Source organism: Marmota marmota, unplaced genomic scaffold, assembly GCF_001458135.2.
Source record: "Marmota marmota marmota unplaced genomic scaffold, marMar, whole genome shotgun sequence".
In the NCBI taxonomy this organism is placed as follows: domain Eukaryota; kingdom Metazoa; phylum Chordata; class Mammalia; order Rodentia; family Sciuridae; genus Marmota; species Marmota marmota.
In genome coordinates, this window is record NW_025999962.1 from 3,296,659 (window position 1) to 3,318,717 (window position 22,059).

The 22,059-nt window shown below is 42.4% G+C and overlaps 1 protein-coding gene across 1 annotated transcript in view; it reads right to left on the minus strand.

Annotated features, from left to right (window-relative positions):
* Positions 1-2,990: 2,990 nt before the first annotated feature.
* Nup50 (nucleoporin 50) overlaps positions 2,991-22,059 on the minus strand; it is a 19,551-nt gene continuing 482 nt past the window's right edge. Inside the window, exons 2-8 of the mRNA XM_015501807.2 lie at positions 20,082-20,160; positions 16,598-16,681; positions 12,320-12,503; positions 10,586-11,251; positions 8,779-8,860; positions 7,056-7,174; positions 2,991-6,182 (exon numbers count right to left, since the gene is read on the minus strand). Coding sequence (XP_015357293.1) covers positions 5,980-6,182; positions 7,056-7,174; positions 8,779-8,860; positions 10,586-11,251; positions 12,320-12,503; positions 16,598-16,681; positions 20,082-20,160 — 1,417 coding nt within the window. The 3' untranslated portion in view covers positions 2,991-5,979. The remainder of the gene's footprint in view (positions 6,183-7,055; positions 7,175-8,778; positions 8,861-10,585; positions 11,252-12,319; positions 12,504-16,597; positions 16,682-20,081; positions 20,161-22,059) is intronic.

Below are 22,059 nucleotides of genomic sequence, written 5' to 3' on the forward strand. Positions count from 1 at the left end.
TTGGGGGCTTTCACAGGCACTTTTTTGGAATGGGATGTGCTGGAGTCCTGCAGAAGGCCCCAGGGTGCTCTGTCTATGTTCGTGCTAGCCATCCCGGAGTCTGTGACCAGAGGTGCCATGTTTACAAAGGTAAATCCCGAAACATGTTTCAGGCACAGCTCCCCGCCCTCAGAGTGGTTCACACCCCCACGGTCGTGCTGTGGAACTTCCCAACTCCTCGCAAATGTGGGCCAATGCCTGGAACAGAAGCTGGGGCTGGCTTTGGTTTGGGCATGCTCCCAGTAAGAGGTTTGGGAATAGGTGCTCTCCCTGCCTGGCACCCCACAGAACGCACCCTGCTGGGCGTGCTCACGGGGGTTCTTTGATCCTCCCAGAGGCTGCTTTTGTGTTCATCACAGGCAGAAAGCCTCAGAACCACCTTCCAGGGAATGTTTTTTTTAATTAGGATGAACAACTTGCTGCAGAGTGTTGGGTGTGAGTGAGGCCCAAGAGACTGAAGAGCTACAGAATGGAGACACATTTAGGAATGCAGGGGGTCTAGCCCTCTGCCTTGGAAATACCAGATTGAAAATTTCTTGACCTGGCATCTCCAAGGGCACACTAAAAAGTGGAAGCGGGAGGGAGGTAGATCAGAAGGGGGACAAGACTTCCTTGTGGTCTGAAGCAAATCCTGTTTCTGTTAAATAATCAGGAAGTCCCTTCAAAACAGTCACCACCTGGCCTGTAACTACGGATTGGTAGTCTGAGCTGAGGCCACGCCCAAACCTAGAGAAAATGCTCCCTGGAAAGGGAACTGGTACTGGGAAGAGAGAAATGAAAACTGGGCCACCCACGCACGACGGCTCAGGAATGTCTGGGGTAGCTGTGCAGACCGGCTGTGCTCTTGAGCTTGGTGTTAACATGACGAACAGCTGGAAAATCTGGAGGACCAGGGAGGTGCCTGTTTGTAGGGGGCCAAGTTGTCTTTCCTTCACAGCGTCACTGACCTCCTCCTGCCTCAGCCTCTGCCTGAGTGACGGTTAAGAAGATTTTTCTTTTCTCTTATGATGTGGATGAAGGGTCTTTCATCTTGGAATGTGACTTAATAAAACAATTAGGTCGCTCAGTTTGAAATAATTTTGATTATATTTTGAATAAACAACTTTGCTCAAAAGACTTTAGCTAATTCCAGAAACCCATTTAGTCATTTAATGGGCATGCACATAGGTTCAAGGGCAGGCTGGAGGGAGCCGCGGGGACCCACACCAGGACACGTCACAGTACCTAGGCTGGTCATCTAAAGACAGGGCAAGGGTTTCCTCAAAGGGAACGTGGCCTACCACTTGCCTCCCAGGACAGTGATGCAGGCCAGAGAAGGCCGTGTACCAGTAACTGCGGTTCCTCCAGAGCATGCCAAGAGGCACTGCATGGTCCCTCGCGTCTGAGCAGGAGTCTCAGGGAGTGAGTGTGCGTGTGTGTGGTCCTCAAGCTCGACTTCACGTTGGGTTCAGCTGTTCAAACCTAATGGCTGATTATGACAATACTTTGAAAGTAGTGACAGTGGTTGTGCCACTCTGAATGAACTAAAAGCCACATCGAATACTTAAAAAGTGTGATTTTATTGTGAATTACACCCAATTTAGGTGATGATTGGGCGGGTCTCGCCCGAGATTCTGGTTCTGTAAGCCTGGGCTGGGGCCCAAAGGTCTCCATTTCCAGCAAGCTCCCAGATGCTGCGGGCCCAGGGCCACACCTGGAAACCCTGTGGTAGGCAGGCCAGGCGGCTAAGCACCTCCTGCAGGGCTGGGGAGCTGGGCACAACCCGCTCTTCAGCCAGCACCTTTGGTGCCACTCAGTCGCTCCCTTCAGACGTCAGGAGTTCAGGAAAAACACCTTGATAGATCAACTCTCTTCAATATGTATTTTTCAAACAAGGAACACCTTGCAAATCAAATAAATACTTAATTACTTAGGAGATTTCAAGAGTATAAACACAATTCCAGAGTACTACTGATTATGGAATTTAATCTTGTAGTTTTCTAAATCACCCCGTATTTTAAGTGACATAAATTCGCAATGTTTTCCTTGATCCTTTTTGTTTCTGCAGTGCTGGGGACTGAGCCCAGGGCCTTCTGCATGACAGGCAGGCGCCCTGCCACTGAGCAACACCCCAGCCCAGGTTTCCTTTTCAAGGAGAAACGAGAGTTTGCACTGAGGATGGACCAGGAGAAGCCATGACCATGGCACCACATCCACGTGTCAGCCAGTCAAGGACCTACTCCCATTCTGTTTTTAAAGCAATCCAACATAGCCCAAGGCCTGAGCGACTTGGGGTGGCCTCGTCCCACCCACAGGAGTCTGATACATACACAGATCTCTAGATTAAGCACATGTCCCTGGTCATGCTGCCTGGGAGGCTCCTGCAGCTCCTCATTCTCTCCCTTCCATTCTACCTGAGTATCCATGCCAAGTGTACCAGAGAGCAACATAAAGTGTCAAACGCAGTGGCTTTTGTTAACTTCCCATTTATTCACATTTCATGGATTAACACTCCCTCAACGGGGTCACTCAAAACTAATACAAACTGAGATTATGTTTAACAATTCAAGTATTTGTCTTAGAAAACAATTTCCTATTTAAAGTAAAAACAACACTTTATCCATTTGATTGCTAAGAAGTTTTACATCTCCCTTAGAGTGGTGTCCGCATCAAATGGAGAGTCCTTAGACCTTACCATGATGGCCTCCGGCTAGGAACACACAGAGCCTGTGCTCAGTGCACGGTTGGAAGAACCAAAGACCAGTCTCGACAGGCTGCTGCCCTCTACGGGCTACAGGACAAGCCATGTTTCCAGGATGAGAAGACCCGGGTGTGAGGACGCTAGAGTCCACAGAGCCTTCTAACCCATCACACCTGCACTGCGACTCCACAGAGATGCCAAGGACAGCAGACCCGTCAACTCGACAGCACACTGAAAGGCTCTCTGTGAACACCTGTTCTGAGTTCTAGTGCTAAGGTGGAATATTTTCTCTCCAAGAACAGGCATTATTATTATTTTTTTTTTTTGGCATGCAGCATAGAATATGATTTATAATTGAAACTGTAAAACATAGTTCTCTTCAAGAAAATCAGTCCACAGTCAGACTTGGCCTCCCATGTAAAACACTAAAGTCCTTTTAAAACCAACGTTTCCAGTGTGATTCTAGTAAGGCGGGCGGCATAACACTCAGCCTTCTGCTTACTGGGAATGGCAAGGACCCATCAGTTTTTGGGGAAAAAAAGGCCACGGGATACTTAGCACAAAGTAAAAAGCAAACAGTTTATCCATTTGATTGCTAAGAAGTTTTGCATCTCCCTTAGAGTGCTGTCCGCATCAAGTGGAGAGTCCTTAGTCCTTACATGATGGCCACTCTCAGCGCAGGATGGGGAGAGAAGACGCTGACAGGCTGCGCCCTCTACAGGTTTTGCTGCAGAACAAGCCAGAACAAGTTTCCCGAGAGCTCCCATTTCCAGAATGAGATCAAGATGAAATCTGACTTAGAATTAAAAATTCCGTGTGACCAGTGCGCACGCACACAAGCCCCGCTTCAGGTCTCGTACACGAGATACAAGTTATGGATTTTCAAACTAAAGATGGAAATTTTCAGTCCATATTGAACATTCCAAAGTCTAACTTCTAACATTTTGTTAAAATATATCAGACTAAAATAACCCACAGGCTAGAATTAGTTATTAACACAGTAGAGAAAAACTGGGTAAGCCCTCCAGGGGCCCCTAACCCCAAGCAATATATAAGGTGTTGGATTTTATCATAAAATACACTCATACTCAGGTTCATTTATATGAATACACTAAGTGGGTCCAACAAGATCCTAAAGCATAAAAATTTTCAAGAAAATATCACATTTTGAGTCGAAGCGTCATTTCCCCCTGTAATTCTCACTTTAATAGTGATAGTCTCAGCAGCAACAATTTGCTGGGAATGTTAGGACAAAAGAAAGCCACACACATCCACTAATTTAAAAACAAACCTGGCTTCAGGGAAGGAGGTTAGAAGGTGACATGAGCTTTCATGCTGCTTTTGTAAACACCTATGACACATGCAGACGTGGGCCACATACGCCCCCCACGCCCCAGGACATGCTATGCTCCTCTGCGGCCTGAGAGTGAGTATGTGGGATGGTGCCAAGGCAGCAGGTGAGGCTGAGTGGTCACATCCTGAAATTTGTCCCCCTATTTACCCTTCATTTTTCAGAAAGTTAATATGAATAGGGCAGGGCAGTGTCATTTTAACAGTTATCAACCACTTGCTTACCATAAATCATCTTTAATAAAAACTCTTGAGCATTCTCAATTCTAAAGGTAAATGCAAACCTACCTGCCGCCTCCTCCCCAGGCCTCACAACAACAGAGTAAAAGTTGAGCCACATCCCTAACAGCACAACTCTCTGCACGTATTTATTCAGAGCCAGACTCTAGGCCAAATTCTCCCACTGAAATGAGAAAACTGCTCGGTCACAGGCAACACAAAATCTCACCATCTCTCACCTCAAGGGCTCCAGAGCAAGCTACCCCGTGCAGAGCGCTCCACACACCACACCCGAAGACTGCAGTTTCTAAAAGCACCCAGACCACCCACAAGTATTCTGATTCCTGTTTCCTAAGTCAGGCACATTACATACTGAAGATGAGGATTTTCAAGTGGGCAGTGACCCTGAGCCCTGAGACAGCACCAGCTGGCACTAGCACTTTCATTTTTAATTCACAAGGAATCAAAGTGGGAATTCAGACATTAAATCTTGCATGTAATTCACGTGCCCAGTCTTCAAAGCAAGCTAGTGCTACCTGACAGCTCTGGAGAAGTGACTTGATATTCCTGGGCACAACCATGGCTCCAAATGGACACACTGAGTATTTTATTCTTAAAAAAACAAAACAAAACAAAAAAAACCTTCAGATAATAGGTGTATAAATATACCGCTGTCTAAAGTTAAAGGCAAACTTCACACACAGTTTCCTTCTCCACTACCTTAAGTTCATGTTTCCTAGTGAATTCAAACTCCTCCTACGTAAATTTTTTAGATCTATGGGGCTCATTTAAGGTACAAGTGACTATGAACACATTTTTCTTTTCCAGTGCAGTCTGACTTCACTTTTTTTCTTAAGGGTTTGATGTCCATGGTCATTTCTAGAAATGATAAGCTACCAAATTTGTGCTTTTAAACCCCATTCCTGGCAATAATCCCCTTCTATCTTAATTGTCTCTGGGGAATAAACAAATAATAGCACCTCATGAATAAAAACTACAAAACCAGATATTCAAAACCCAAGAACTCCTTGTCGAGCAACCTGCTTCCTTTTAAAATGAAAATGCAGTTCCTGAATTACAGTAAAGCAGCCCACAGGGTTTAAAGGCCAATGTCTGCAAATCATAAGTTGAGGATGTACACCCACAGTGAACGGTGAGTGCCCACACTGCAGTTTGAAAACGGAACATACAACAGAGCAGAAGACAACGTCGGTCACAGCATGGCGGCTGGTTCATTTGGTAGAGTGCTGGTCTCACACATCCCTTGCGCCCACGCGTAAGAACCACACCACCAGGTTTCTTCCTGGATGCCGCATCCGCCGTCAGGAAGCCTTGCCAGTGCTGGTAGCGACCCGAAACCCCATGGATCAGAAAAGCCTTTGGGAAAGCTAATCCAAACCCTGACTGCAGTCCATTAAGAAATCACTAACAGTTTAATAAACAAATGAACATTTAAAAAACTTCCAAAAAATTTCATTCGAATGTATTTTGCACAGTTGTCAGTCTTGGAAGAAGGGAGAATACAGTTCCTTGACATTGAAATAAAACATTGAAAGGTTTTATTGGCCTTAATCTTCCCCACAACAGTTTTAAGTTATCTAGAAGTCCTTAGAAGGTCAAAGAAAAGAAAAACTAAGTTTAAAGGGAGGTGGGGGAGCAGCAACTTGGCAATGCTTCCTCCGACTTCACCTTCAGGCGCCCTTTTTCTCCAGTAAAATCCTGTGCAGCTCGTCTGCATCCTCGCTAGTTTTCACCCGAATCAACATGGTGGCAGGGACGGTGGCACTCTTCTCATCAAGTGGTGGGTTTGGAATGCAGACAATGAGTACATTGTTTTTCCCTGTTCGGGTACATGGCATATTGGGTGGAATCAAAACATTCAATAGTATGTTGCCTGCATTAAAACAAAGGAAAATATACATCAAAATCATATCAACTAGAGCTCCACGGAAGGAGTCCACAGCTCGATGAGCACGAAAACCTGAAGCAGCTCAGACTCAATGGATCCCAAACCCGGAGCCATTAAGAATGCGCACTGGCTCCCTCACAGGTACTAGCACTGTCCTGGACAGAGAGTGCTGGGAGGTCTCTGGTGGCCCTGCCCAACGCTCCCACTCACACACACCCACATGACTCAGCTCCGAGAGGACTGGAGGAAGAGCTAGCTAGTACGACCCACAAACAAGAACATCATCTCAGAGATGATGCTTTACTGTAATTCAGAGACCAGCACAACTTACTGGGCAATGGTGACATTATGGTGTCGTTATTATAAATTACTCAAGCCCTGGGAAGGAAAAAATGCTTCCTAGAAGTTTCTCCGTGTGACACGGCTTGTAGCCACAGATCTAGCGATCCTGCCATTCATCTCAGGCCCTGCCACTCCCATCTGCTGAGCACTGCTCTCCTTCCAGCAGTTTCCAGGGAAAAACGGAGGCTGGCGGACAGTGTGGGCAGCAGTGGGCTCTGATGCTTTCATGTATACAAGGCCTCCTCAGGATGGCCCGTTTCCTGAACTGCCCAGCTTCTCTCTAGCCTCAGTCACACTTCTAACAAAGCAAATGAAATGATTTCCTTTCTCGTTAGTTTGAAACATGTCTACATTTCCTTACACACTGTTTCCCTATTATTCAAAACTAAGTCTTTAATGAATAAATACAGCATGACTTGGCCTGAATGATCTCTTCCATTCCAAAAACACATCAATAAACCCCCAAATCTCAAGGACTAAAATCAGGGAGGAACAAGGCTGAAAAAAAATCCTCACCTAAATTGGTATCGGCCCGTACTAAGAGCTGTGTCTTCTGACTTGCTGTAGGCTTTAAATGCAGGGTCCCCACACCCTTCTCTTTAAATTCATTGTCTTTCTTGTAAAATAGTTTACACCTATGGAAAAAGATAACAGGTATAGTCAGGTATTCAGTGACAAGTCACAGTTTTTTCTAACAATCACGGTTGTGGAAAAATCTATATTAAATGAAAGCAGAGAATAATTTTATTGATCCAGATCAACTAGGTCTGGATAAAAATCAGAAAAAGAAAATCTACTTAGCCTTCTAGAATCCCTCCCCATTTTTTCCAATTGAATAGTGGGTCCCCTAAAAATTTCTGTGTTTTCAAATGCTGGGGACTGAACCTAGGGCCGTGTATATGGCAGGCAGGCAGGCACTGTACCACTGAGCCACACCCTTAGACCGCCATAAAAATGTTAATAACTCTTGCTAAAACCATCTTTTCTCAAGTCAGTCAAAATCATACTTAGACACCCCATGGCTCCTTGATCTGCACCTCTGGCTCTGAGCTCAAGAGCTGATCTGGTCCTTTAAGTACAAACAATCTGTCCTTCATCGCCCCCACCCTATCTTTTCCTTTATCTCTTATTTTAAAAATTTTCTTTCAGGCTCCTTCAATTTTATCTCCCAAGATGCTGAGGTAAATCTCAAGTAGGCTCAACAATAGAGTAATGATATTTCATCCTAGCCTCCCATGTCATTTGGTTATTAATACAACAAAACCACTGTCCGCTCATTTGATTTATTCTTAGGAAAAAATCTTTAAAAAGTTAGGGTCACTCTTGCAATTAAAACTAAAAATAAGCTGGGTGGCACACACCTATAATCCCAGCAGCTTGGGAGACTGAGGCAGAAGGATCACAAGTTCAAAGCAGCCTCAGCAAACATGAGGTGCTAAACAACTCAGTGAGACCCTGTCTTTAAAAAGAATAGAAAATAGGGCTGGGGGTGTGGCTCAGTGGTCAAGTGCCTCTGAGCTCAATCTCCAGTACCCAACCTGCCCTTGCCAAAAAAAAAACCTTAAAAATAAGCAAAGGTAATTGTTGGTCCCTTAAAAATTCTTGAAAATAACACTTAAGAATCTCAGAGGATATGATGATTTGTTAAATGGAAAACTATGGATTATTAATTTTTTCTTATTAAAAACTGTACATTATAAATGAAATGGTACAAATATCTTTTAGGAAATATCTCTGCAAGCAATAATCTCATTTAATCAAGAGGAAGAAAAATTTGAATTTCCCTTCAGCTGAAAGAGGCAGCTCATTTAAAAACAAAGCAATCCTCCCCTCCCCAACCCCAAGTAATAGCCTCGTTACCAGAGGAGGCCAAAGTTCTCGCAACCCTTAACAGAAGGGGGTGGCGGGTCACTGTGCCCAACTCTTGTCTGTAAGAAAATCCAGAAAGATCAGGTCTCCAGGAAGGGGTCAGGGACGCTTCCAGATAAGGAGCAGAAGCAAAACCAAACCAACTCTCTTCACGATGAAAGCAGAAGGGAAGAGAAGGAAGGAAGAAAAGGGGCAGAAGTCTGTCTCTAAAGCATGGACAGAGGTGCTCAGCAGGAAGTCTCCAGACCTGGCCTGTTTAAAATAGCAGGCCAAAGGTTCTCCCCGTTCTAGTGTGAGCTCAGGCCTCGATGAGGACAAGCTGACCCACAGCCCCGGGACTCCCAAGCCAGCTCCCAGGGTCATCTCGTACTTGGTGGAGTAGAAAGCGTCTTCTTCCTTCACTTCAGTGACCACCACCTTGGGAGGCTCATCACTCTCCTCTTCGTCTCCACCTTACAGAAAAGGACAGCTCAGTCAAGCTTAGCTCAGGACTGCAAAAGCAGCAGGAGCTTGCTCCTGACCATCTGAGTCTCAACCCTGAATATCCCATGCAAGCCAACATGAAGGCTAAACACATACCGTTTTCATTTTGTTTTTGGAGGGGGGAGGCCACTGCTGAATTTTAATTATTGTGTAAAAAATAATAGTTTTTAATGAGAACATATTTCTCTACTCTAAAGTAACTGCTAATATGTAGAAAGTCCTAGAACAAATCCCTGCTTACGACATGCATAGAAAATTAACCTGTCAATATTCAATTATTTATATTCAGGTTATCTGCTGGAGAACTAAAATCTCAGAGGATCCTCTAATGCCTTCATCTCCAAATGCTCTTGTGACTGGATCCACAGCATGCCGAGATATAGCAATGTCAGCAATGCCAATGATAGGAAAAGTAAAATTTTTTAAAGAGGAAGTTTGTCAGAGAAATTGCTCCAAAGCCAAGTGTAAGTAAGTTTAGCTTTGTCTGAATGGCCACAGGGCTCACTGCTCTGCTCCTACAGGTCCCTGGCTAACTGGGCCAGAAGGCACTTTCAGTCACGGCAATACTCAACCTCTAAGACTCTGTTTAAGTGGGAAGGGTTCCCTGGAAGAGAAAGGCAGCTGCATGAAAACTTGCTAAATCAAAAAGCAACTCTGCATTGTGTAAATGTACAAATATGTAACAACATATCCCACCAATGTGACAACTATAAAGTACCAATAAAAAAGCTCAGGAGGCTGAGGCAGGAGATCAGAGTTCAAAGCCAGCCTCAGTGAAAATGAGGCACTACTAAGCAACTCAGTGAGACCCTGTCTCTAAATAAACTACGAAACAGGACTAGAAGTGTGGCTCAGTGGCTAAGTGCCCGGATTCAATCCTTGGTTACCCCCACCCCCCAAAAAAAGAGAGAAAAAGAGAGCCAAGAGCAGAGGGAGTGGAAGGACCAAGGCTCTGGCTGCTGCCTGGTCTGTGACATTGGTGCTGCAGACAGAACTGTCACTCAGAACCCACCACTGACCTTCAGGAAGATGAATTTCAGACTTGTAGGGGAACCACTGTGTTGGTTTAATTGCTGTGCTATGAGAAGTCAATCTCTTTAAATGCAAAGCCATGCATTTGATACTTCTCAAAATCATTAATGCTAGATATTTTTTTTTTTTCCTTTTAGGTACCAGGGATTTAACTCAGGGTGCTTAATCACTGAGCCATGTCCTCGGCCCGTTTATTTTATTTTTGTTATTTTGAGAGGATCTGACAAAGTTGCTCAAGGCCTCAATAAGTTGCTGAGGCTGGTTTTGGACTTAGGATCCTCCTGCTCCAGACTCCAGAGCTGCTGGGATTACAAGCCTGCACCACCATATGCCTGGCTGTACATATTCTTTATGTGTGTGTATATATTTTTTTTGGGGGGTGGGGGGTGCTGGGGATGGAACCCAGGGCCTCATGCACGCCAAACAAGCACTATACCACTGAACTACCTCCGAGTCCCATTTTATAATCCTTCCAACAACCCTACAAAATAGGTCCTAGGTCATTTTACAAGTAAGGACTAAAAAACTTTATCCAGGACAACACAAGCAGGATGCGATGGAGTCACAGTGTGAGATCCACCTGGAATGGGGAAAAAATATGCCTTTCCCACCAAACACAAAATTTACAAATGTAAACTTACAGTGATAATTTTAAAATTTACCTTTGCTTTCATTACTGCCACCTTCTGCTTGACCCTCCAATGTTTTGGCAGAAAATGGTGAAGAAACTGGTTTACTCTGGGTAATATCTTTACTAAATAAACTGGAGTTTCCAGGTGAAAATGAAAATCCAGCTGAGGGACCAGAGCTCAGTGAGCCCAAAACAGAGCTATCAATTTTCTTGCCGAAATTAAACGAGACACTTGCTGCTTCTGGTGCTGTGTCGGTCTTCTTTTCAGACACAACTTCCATCTTCTTCTCAGATGTGTCCTCAGTTTTGTTGCCATGAAACAAAAATGTTGACTCTTGTGGTAGTTTTGCTGAACCAAACAGGGAAGGGGTCTGTGTGTCAACTGACATCTGGCTTGTTCCGCTTTCAGAGTTTCCACTGCCACTGTTGTCATGCTGTTGCTCAATAGTGGCCAGGTACTTCTCATAGTCCTTAAAGATGGGTGTCAGGTCACACAGGGGGTTTGTGTTCACGTGCTTCACTATCCAGTCCCGAACCGAGCAGTTCAAGGCCGCCAGCTGTTTGTGGTAGGTGCTCCCTGCACAGGCTGTGCTAGAAGCAAGGCTGGAGGACGAGGGCTGCGGACTGCTGCCGTTGGTTTTGGGATCTGAAATCTTTTTATCCAGCAAGGCAGTTGGGCCATTTGCAGCAAAAGAACCTATAGGAAATTAAAGTTTGAACAATTTATTTTAAAACTAATTTGATGAAGCCATCTGGATTTTTACACCACTCTTCTGTCTTGTTCTGCTTTAACTATACCCTGTTTTGTAGCACTACAACAAGTGCGTGTTCAAGAGGAAATATTTAGGATCTGGGTATCAAGGCTGGTTATGGCAAAGAGCAGTATTCACTGTATGACTACATTAAGTCTCTGTATTTTTAAAGTAAAAATTTTTCCTTTAAAACAATGTTCATTTCAAACAGAACTGGCAGAAATATTGTTAGTAAAAGATTTTAATTCTCAAAGTTGCTGGCAAAAACATATATTAAAGTAGTTCAAACTGTAACAGAAAGTACATAGTATAAAAATCGAACAGTATAAACTTTCAGAATAATTAGCTAAATAAAACCCAACCAGTCAGAATCATCCCATGATCCTGTTCTCTGTGTAAATCCCAAGAGTTCTTGACTAACTCCATTAAAACAGGATCAGGTAATCGACATATTTTGTTCAAACATGGCCTGGGAGGGCTCTGTGACCAGGGACAGTGTCATGGGAATTCCCAGTGACCATCGTGGTAAGAAGCACACATAACCCTTGGTACACATGTCCATAATGAATTAATGGACAAGCAGGCAAACCTTCATAAAGGGTCTATGAAGTATTTTTCCTTTTCACCTCATTTTTTTTATTTTGCTGCATTGGGGATGGAATCCAGGGTGCCTCAGCCATGCTAAGCAAGTGCTCTACCACTGAGCTACAACCTCAGCTCTCTTAGGTCAATTCTGAAGGTCAGAGGTTAAGGAACTTTGCCAAGATCATATAGTTCATAACTGGCAGAACTGAGCTCAGAATCCAGATCTGTTTTGGCTTGAAAACTTGTGCTCTGCTTATCTGCCTACTGTATATACATAGCCAATATCTCCCCAAAGTTCCATCCCTGACATTATTGTTGTTTCTGCTTACAGACTGAGGACTGAGGGTTTGTACAAGAGAAACTTCTTTACAAAGTTATTTCTCCTAGACTCCATTCATATGAGGTGGCTGAGGAGGGGGGCTACTTACCAAAGGTTGCCTTAGGCTCTGCTGCTGCCCTTGCACCAGTGAAGGCAGGGGCACTAGTGCTGTTTCCATTAGATAGTCCTTCCAGAGGCTTCCCTCCAGGGCCACTACCAAATCCAGAAAACCCTCCACCTCCAGAAGGCACAACCAAGCCTTTAAAACCTTTGAAGGCTCCTCCACTGTCAGACTGCAATATGAGCAGAGAACACATGTTAGGAAAGGGCCTTTCCTATCTGCAAATAAGCAAGGAAGTGACAATATCCTCTTGACTGCTGAGCACCCAGTTTCCACAGGTAATCCGTACTGCACGAAAAACTGGCGGCGCAACCAGCACTGCATGGAAAGACTGCATTTGAAGGCCTGGCGATCCAAAGCTGGCACCTTCACGCAGGCACCATTTACAATCAGTTATATTTTTAAAAATGTCTTGTGCATACATAGACATAAAAGGTTAATAGAGATCAATGCAATAAATCCACGTACCTCCCATCCAGCTTCAGAATGGTAACTGAACACACACCCAATACAACTGAATCTGAAGGAAAGATCCTTCATGTACCTTCCAAAGGCAACTTACCTAAGGAAGTTTTAGAAACATCCCATTAGGTTAACTAAAGGTATTTTACCATTTATCTCATTTCCTAGGAACTTTTGTTGTTTTCCAGTTGTTCTCAGCCTAGAGAGCTTCAGAAAATGGTCATATTTCAAATAGAGATTTCCCAGTAATTGAGCAATCCCAGGGCATTTTTCTTGCTGCTTTCTTAAGTATGACGTCTTTGACAAGACCTTTCTAGCAGCCTCTCCCCTTGTGCTAGCTTGCTCATATCATAGAGGCTCTGGAAATGTTTGGCATTCATTAGGAAATTCTAAAGCTGCTTTCTGTCCCTGGGGGGCTTCTGGAGAACAGTTTCTCAGTTTACAGTGTTTTGCTAAACTGGCTATAATTTTTTTTTATAAATCTTTCATCCATTTAAAATAGTGGTGACACCGTAGGGAACAATCTGCTTCTCCCCCAAAGAGTACACACATAAATGTATCAACCACCATCTCATCAAAAAATCACCTCAACCAGACCTCTTCACTGTCTAGATGGGCCAGTGAGCCTGAATACTACTGCATATATTTCTAAAAACACAGGTGTCAATCAACTCTACAAAATTCCAGATGTTTACTGACCACTGAAACACACTAGATTTAAAGTTACAAGATGTTTACAGCTATTTTAGAAATTACTGTAATTTAGCAATAGTAAATTAGCTCTAAAATAACCCCCCAAACCAACAAAAACCACTATTAAAAAAAAAAGGAGAGACACATAAGACAGACCTTCAGAAGAGTGAGAAAAAGAACTGACTGGGATGTACTCAGTTTGGCTCCTTGGGCCCTGAAACATTATGATATTCCCCAATCTCCCCGATTTTTCTTTAGGATTCATATGGAGGAAAAAATATAGACCCTTAAACTTAATTTAGAAGTTAAATTCAACAAAACAGAGATATTCTGGATTATTTTATTATCCATAGATCTCCAGTGCTAAGATCTGTTTAATAGGCAAATTCACTAGTTGGGAAAAGCCACATTTGTGCTTATAGCAAATGATATGACATTATTTTTCAAATATCCAAGTTTCATGAAAACTAGAGGCTAAAAGTTATAACCCAAATTAAATTTGGATTTCAATTATCCACGTATATTTCTGTCCCTTCCCAGTTCCAGGGCTCACGACAGAACACCCTCCCCGGGTTCTCCTTCTGCTGACCTGCTGCTGCCCACTCCTCACTATGGGCTCCTTCTGACTGCCTCTTCGTCCACTCTGGTGGTGTCTCCGCCATCTGTGTGGTGAGAACTCCCAGCACCCCAAACACCTCTCACCCGCCCTAATTCCTGTTCTATATCCAGTGTCTTGGAGAGAACTTAACAGGATTTTCAAATGCCACATTTGCAAACTGAACTGTCTCATCCTTAATTAAATTATTCCATCTTTCCTTGCATCTTCTCAGTGAGAGAACTACCAACATCACTCAGCTCCATACCACAACTGCCAACCAGTCACCAGTCTTAAGGTAATAATGAAATCAGACCAGGAAAAAACAAAACCCTGGAATTAAAATAATAACAACTAAACTCAAGACATATACTTAGTAGAGTTAATGTGCTGAGCTTTAAGTGTTCTTACCAAATTTAAAAAAATAAATAAGGGCTGGAGCTGTAGCTCAGTGGCAGAGTGCTTGCCTAGCATGTGTGAGGCACTGGGTTCGAGCCTTAGCACCACATAAAACAATAAACAAAATAGAGTCATGCTATCCATCTACAACTACAAAAAAAAAGTGTGATAATACAAGCTAGTCAACTCACTTAGCCATTCCACAATGAATACTAATTCAAAACATTATGCTGGGGTTGTGGCTCAGTGGCAGAGGACTTGCCTTGCACATGTGAGGCACTGAGTTCAATCCTCAGTACCACATAAAAAATAAACAAAATAAAGATATTTAAAAAAAAATTCACGCTGTACCACATTTGTTAATTGTAAAAGATAAAAATCTTCAAGCTGAAATTATTTTAAAAATAGAAGTCCTACTGGCCGTAGTGGTGCATGCCTGTAATCCCAGCACTTTGGGAGGGTGAAACAGCAGGATTATAAATCAAATGCACCTGGGTCCAATCCCTGGTACCAAAAACAACAAAATACAAGACCTGACTGCTAGGTGCGTTCTGAAGAAGTCTGCATGCCATCCCTTCCTTCACTAAGACTTGTTCCCTGTCTCCTTTTGGGCAGCACTACCCTAGACAACCTCAGGTTCCATGTCAAAGAGCTTTTACAGCTCCAGGAAATGAGGTCCTCTAGAGCAGCCATGGAGCAGAGAACGGGTACTTATCATCACTACATTCTACATGTGTACAAGCGACCATACAGAACCACCTGAGAATCAGTTTGCTTTATGATTGCATTTGTCCGCCCTGAATTACACAGTGCATATATTCTAGGTAAAGACGTTTTTAAAAACTGTTTTCCCCTTAACACACACCATCATTTATGCAACACTGATTCACTACGTAACTCTAGCTGTAAATTTCTTACTAACTGCCTTCCCAAAGCCTCTGTCTGCCCACCTCCTTCTTCCTTCCTTTATACATTTTCGAACTTAAAACCTATGATGAAAACCTTCAAAAATAATAAATTTTCTTTTTTTGTTTTTGTATTTTGTGGTCTCGCTGTGTTGCCCATGCTGGCCTTAAACTTTTGGGCTCAGGTGATTCTCCTACCTGCCTCTGAGGAGCTGGGACTACAAGTATGTGCCACCATGTCTACCTACTATTTCTATAATAAGGATTCCATTTTATTGTTTCTCAAGGTGAGAACAGAAAGGGAGGGGCTGGGGCTGAGCAGTAGCACACTTACCTGGCATGTGTGAGGCACTGGGTTTGATTCTTAGCATCGCATATAAATAAATAAGTAAATAAAAAATAAAATAAAGGTCTATCAACAATTAAAAAAGAAAAATATAAGAATACAGTTCCTTTGGGATTGAAACTTGAGAAATGCAGAATGTGTGGCTAAGGAGGTTTATTCCAAAGCTGCCATGCAAGATGTCTAAAGCTGTTTCTCCTGCCTGACAATAGATATCCAAGATTACCAAAACCACACTTGTGGGTCTGGAGTGTCAAGGGTGAGGACTGTACTGGGGAGGAGTTCTGAAAGGTGGGGTGACTGCTGAATACTGACCACATGATTCCAATTCAGGAGTTACAACTCTTCTTTTTCTGCACTGCTAAGGATCCAACCCAGGGCCTCACTAGGCAAGTGCCCTACCACTGAGTTACACCCCCAGTCCTCATCTTTTATCTTTCCGAGCACAAGAACGAAATATCTTAATATACTAAACTAGAAAGAAAACTGACACATTTCTCGCATAGTGAAGGAACTACTCCCTATAATTTGGTCCCAGGAGTAGGTGAAGACTTGAAGACACCTCTTCAAGTCCCCTTCTTATCCCACCATACCACATCTCCAGCCTATGAACTCCTACACTGGCTTTTACTCTCACGGTGTCACTGGGCTTGCATTTGCCCCTCTCATCTTACTTCCTCAAACAGACACGCTTCCTTTAAGACATGGATGTGACATTGATTACTTTCTTCTCTCTCCCATGAGCTACACAAAGGAGTAAGCATTTTTTAAAAAAAGCATTTGTTGCTGTGATTGTTCCCAAAGGAAGAAAAGGTCTGTATTCAGAAAGAGTCAGTATTCAGTAGCAAAACCACTAAGAAGGCACTTACTTCAGACCCAACATTTCTCCGCTTTGCTTTCTTTATGGCTCTATTCTTCAAGACTTCCTCACTGGCCACTGAGAATGTTCCCACCTGCAGGGCATACGAATTAAACACAGAAAGATTAAGGACAAAAGGAGGTAAAATGCTGAACAAAACAGCAAGCGGAGACAAATTTACCTAATATGGCTTTAAAATACTGTTAATGTTAATACTATGGAGAGGGCTTGTTAACAGAAATGGCTTACATCTACCTAAAGCAGAAGATGGAGTGTTAGGGAAGGAGAAGGGTTGGGGAAAGCAAAGGGGAAGGTGTGGATGGGCAAGAGAGGGCAGGTGGATACCATCAAAGCATGCTATATGCATTTGGGAAATGTCACAGTGAAACCCATTAATTTATACGACTAATATGATTAACAATTAACAGAAAATAGTGTGTGTGTGTGTATATATATATAAATATATATATATTTATATAAATATAAATTTTTTTTCTTGTGGATTCCACTTCTAGCTAGGCAAACCATCTACCTTCTACAATATACAAATCCAAACTTCAAATTCCAATTCAAAGAGAGGAGTATACACAACAGTTTTTGAAAAGATAAGACCATCAAAACTTTGGTGCCAATTCTTCAAATTTTTGGATATATACTGGATACTATTAATAAATGCCGCAGTCTGTCTGGGCACAAAATAACCGAGCCGCCACACAGCCTTGTAGGTTCAAACAGCAACTCTTTATTCCCGAACTCTCATCGGCACTCTACACACACTTCCCGGGAATACACTCCCTCCACCGGGCTCCTCGGCCAATTCTCAACTTCTCCCAGAAGGAGAACTCAACGGGAACTCCAAAGTAGCAGGCGCCCAAGGCAGCAGGATCCACCCTAATCCCGGAGCCGCCCTATTCCTGGAGCAGGGTCACCTTTCAACCATTCCCTCTAGCAAAATGCCAGGCATCATTCCAACTAAACTGTGGCTCAACAAAAGTTTAGAAAAAAATTAAAGGTTTCTTTAAAAAATATAAGCTATCATTTAAAAACAGAAAAGTATCTTAAAGATCATGAATAGCTGATGAGGCAACCCACTGTGAAACCCAGATGCCTGTATCTACTCTAATACAGTTTTTAAAAATAAATTTTATTTATAACACCACTGCCCCTTTTGTTGCAGTGCTGGTGACTGAAATCAGGGCTTTGTGCATGCTAAACAGGCACTCTATCACTGAGCTATACCCCAAAGCCCACATACACATGATTTTTAAGAAAAGAGTCCTGGCTGGAGGGTCACAGGTTCAAGGCCACCCTGGGCAACTAGCAAGACACTGTCTCTGTCTCTCTCTCTCACACACAGGGTGAAGGGCTGGGGATGTAGCTCAGTGGTAGAGCATCTCTAGACTCTACCTCCAGGACCGAGAAAAAGAAAATCCTGCCCAACTTGCCCACCAAAAGGCGATGGAGGCTCCCAGCACTCTACTCTGACTACTGCCCTTCCATAACATGCTAAAAGTCCTATGTCTGCAAACTGAAGTTTGCTAATGATCTTTGTCTTAACTTCAACTCTTCTTTTATCCTGTAGGGCTAGAGCAAAATACTTCTTGTAAAGAAATCTCATTTATAATTACTGCAGATCATATAAAACTTAAAGGTATTCATTCTTACACCTACACAAGGGATCATTTGGACACACTTGTCCCAATTAAATGTAATTAATGCAATCCTTCCATACTCATGTCATTAGAACCTGTCCAAGTGGGACTTTTTTCATTCCTGAATATTTTAATGCCAAAGAAAATCATTATACGGTAGTCTAGATTTTACTATAGCCCTGAATGTATTTGTGCTTAGACCTGAGGAAAAAAAAAATCCGTAAGAAAGGATTCACTGGTGGCTGGAGTCATAGTTCAGTGGTAGAGCGTTTGCTTAATGTGTGAGGCACTGGGTTTGATCCTTAGCACCACATAAATAAAATAAAATTAAAATTAAGGTATTGTGTCCATCTTCTTCTTTTAAATATTTTTTTTAGATGTAGTTGAACACAATACCTTTATTTTTTATTTATTTTTATGTGGTGCCGAGGATTGAACCCAGTGCCTCGCACGTGCTAGGCTAGCACTCTACCACTGAACCACAACCCCAGCCCTGTGTCCACTTCTTAAAAAAAAAAAAGTTTTGCTGGGGGCAGTGGCACAAACTGTAATCTCAACAGCTCAGGAGGCTGAGGCAGGAGGATCAGAGTTCAAAACCAGACTCAGCAACTTAGTAAAGCCCTAAGCAACTCAGTGAGACCCTGTCTCTAAATAAAATACAACAAAGGGCTGGGGATGTGGCTCGGTGGTTAAGCACCCCTGGATTCACTCCCCAGCATCAAAGAAAAAAAGAAAAAGACTCAATTCCAAGTCAGCCAGGCATGGTGTCACCACCTGTAATACAAACTACTGGGGAGGCCGAGACAAGAGAAGCACAAGTGTAAGGCCAGTCTAAGCAACTTAGCAAGACCCTGTTTCAAAATAAAATTCTAAAAAAGGGGCTGGCAATGTAGCTCAATGGTAGAGCACTAGCTTAGCACACATGAGGTCGTGGGTTCAAACCAAGTACCAGAAACAAAACAAACCACACCAAAAACACACACAGAAAAACCTTGAGTTAAAGGTCCTGTGAAAACATTAACACACTGTGATTTTGGTTCCCCAAAACCAAATAAAAATTTTTTTTAAAGTAAAGTATATCTACTTCTAAAGGAAAATAAAAAAGTAACAGAAAGATTGATTCGGAAAGGAAGATATTAGTCAAAGAATAAGCTTAGAAATACTCCTGTAAAATTCTTTTATCTTTTTTCTTTTCCTTTCTTAGACTATGTTATAAATTTGAAAGGCTAAAAACTTGGCTACAGATGTCCTGAGTGAACTGGCCTAGCAGTATCAACTGCTGGTGAGACACTAGAAATGCAATTACATGGTGAGATTTATTCAGGGAAGACGATTTTCATTTTGCTTCTAAAGAAACTACAGACTAGGAATTCTATTACTAATAATGCAACTGCTGGGGGTATCAGCTCTACCATCAGAATAGGAACGAGAAGAATTTGAGTAAGGCAAACAACCTCAACTTCTGAAATCTAAAGTGACAGGGACAGCAGCCTGAGATGGTGATGCGTTTCCTACCTGAGTGCCAGCACTGAGCTAGCCTCATGACCAGATCACTTAAGTCATTCTTCAGTCATGACTAAAATGACTTATTCAAAATCATGGGTTTAGAATGCTGCCAAGTATATGAAATTCAGGGGGAAGGTGCTTTTCCAAAGAATATTTTAGGAGCAGGCACTAGTGGAAAAGCACACAAGTCACAAGAAACCACAGTACCACCCATTTGGGATGTTCTTAAAATGTCTGACTTAATTCTACCACAATTCTTCAGGAGGAACACCAAAATGAACTAAATGTAGGTACAATAAGAAATCATTTTGGGGGGAACTTTTTTTTTTTTTTTACCTCTTCAGCTTCATCTTCTTGGTCCCAGTTTCTATCTGTCAATTCCTTCTCGGCAATTCTTTTGGCCATTTTTTCGAATCTAAATCACAGAAAACACAGAAAAAAAAATGTAACCTTTCTAGATCAAGATATGGCTTTCACGAAGAACTATAAAAATTAAGAATTTAAAAAATTCACTCTAGTAAGAAACAAAAACATTAGTGATGCCAGTAGAAACTGATTCAATATGGATGCACCAACATTCTGAGAATGTGCAGTGCTTCAAAAACAGATCATCAGCTTAACTGACAGCATTACTTCAGCAGTGGATTCCTATCCACAGAGTGTGCTTGTGTCCATCCCTTTAAATTTGCAATTATTTCCTGTCCTAACATCACATACATTGCTGTTTAAGAAGCAACAGCAACAACAAAAGAAAAAACAAAACAAAAAACTAGAACTGAGAGCTTTGTTTGGGGGTAGACTGGTTTCTTTACTAATTCACCAGCCAAATAGACCAAAAAAACCTTCCCATTTAATTCTTAGTACCCTCCAGGGCTGACTAAACTTACCTGAATTCCTTCCTGAGTTTGTGCTCAATACCACAACCTACGAGATTAAGCTTCCCAAAATATCCAAGTCATTAAGACACAAATTCATAGATCACCTACTGCTATAGAACAAAATTCAGATGTTGATATTCCAAAGTCTTCCAAAATCTAATGTCTAAGGGCTTTCAGCTTTTAGTAAATCTTTAATAGTCTTTGAAATCTCTCTTACAAGTATGTTCTTTTTTTCTAATTATGGAATGATTTAAGTCCAAGATTTTAAAATATAAAGTATGAGATTTAGCATAGTTTCCAGCATCACCTGAGAGTCTTCTCTTCTTAATGCCTCCCCAAAAACACTTGGTCAATTTCTGCTATTGATTTTTTCACAGAAACAAAAACAAATAGAGGAATAGATAAAATTCCTTACTGAACTATTCAGACTGTCTCTGGATTCTTCAGGCTATTCATTAACTTCGCCACCAGAGGGCGAAAGAGGTGAGAGGTTGGAGTGATAATGTTATCAAAGATTTAACTATGGAGCAAAAGGGGTGGAGTTGAAAAAGGAAAAAAAGGTAGTAAGAAAATTTTGCTGGGTGCAAGGGTGGTGGTGTACAATCCCAGTGACTAGGAAAGTTGAGGCAGGAGGATCTCAAGTTCAGGCCAGTCCTGCAAGTTACAGTTAGCAAGACCCTGTCTTGAATTAGAAAAAAAAAGGGGTGGGGGATGGGGTGGGGGCTTGTAGTAGGTTTCAGTGGTAGTAGATCCCAGGATTCAATACCCAGTATTGGGGAGCGGGAGGTAAGTTTAATATCTAACTACTCACACCTATACCTTTGGAGATAACTGGCAGAGTAAAACAAGCTAAATTAATGTAGTAGCTTTCATTTTCGAACACACTTATCAAGTCAGCATAACCAGAAAGCAGGGAGGTTAGTTTTGCCTACTGAAGTTCTCCAAATACCCCAAGCTGTTCAGCTCCTAGAGGTTCTATCTGTTGTTGAATCAGTGATCTTGGGCACTACATATATGAGAAAACCCAAGAGGCTGGCATCTGATTTTGCCATTTTCTAGCTGTGAGATCTTGAGTAATTAATTTTTCTGCCTCAGTTTCTTTATCTGCAGGGCAGGGAAGAGTTCATTAGGAACATTAAATGAGATAAAGAGCTTAGTTACAACAGTGCCTGGAAAAAAGAAAGAGCTTTATAAGTATAATCGAAGAAAAAAGTTTTCTTAGAAACAGAGGCTATTTTTTTTTCCAAAACTTATAAGTCGTAGTGTAGAAAAAGACAGTTCCAATATGCGCCGGACTTTAAAAACCATTTTTTACCAAGTTCGTATGTTATTCCAAAGCATGTCACGAGATAAGGCTGCCCTTTTTAGACACAGAGAGAGGACTGATACACCTGTGTGCAACGGAGCAAGGCCAGGCGCCCAGGGTCCTCGGCTGC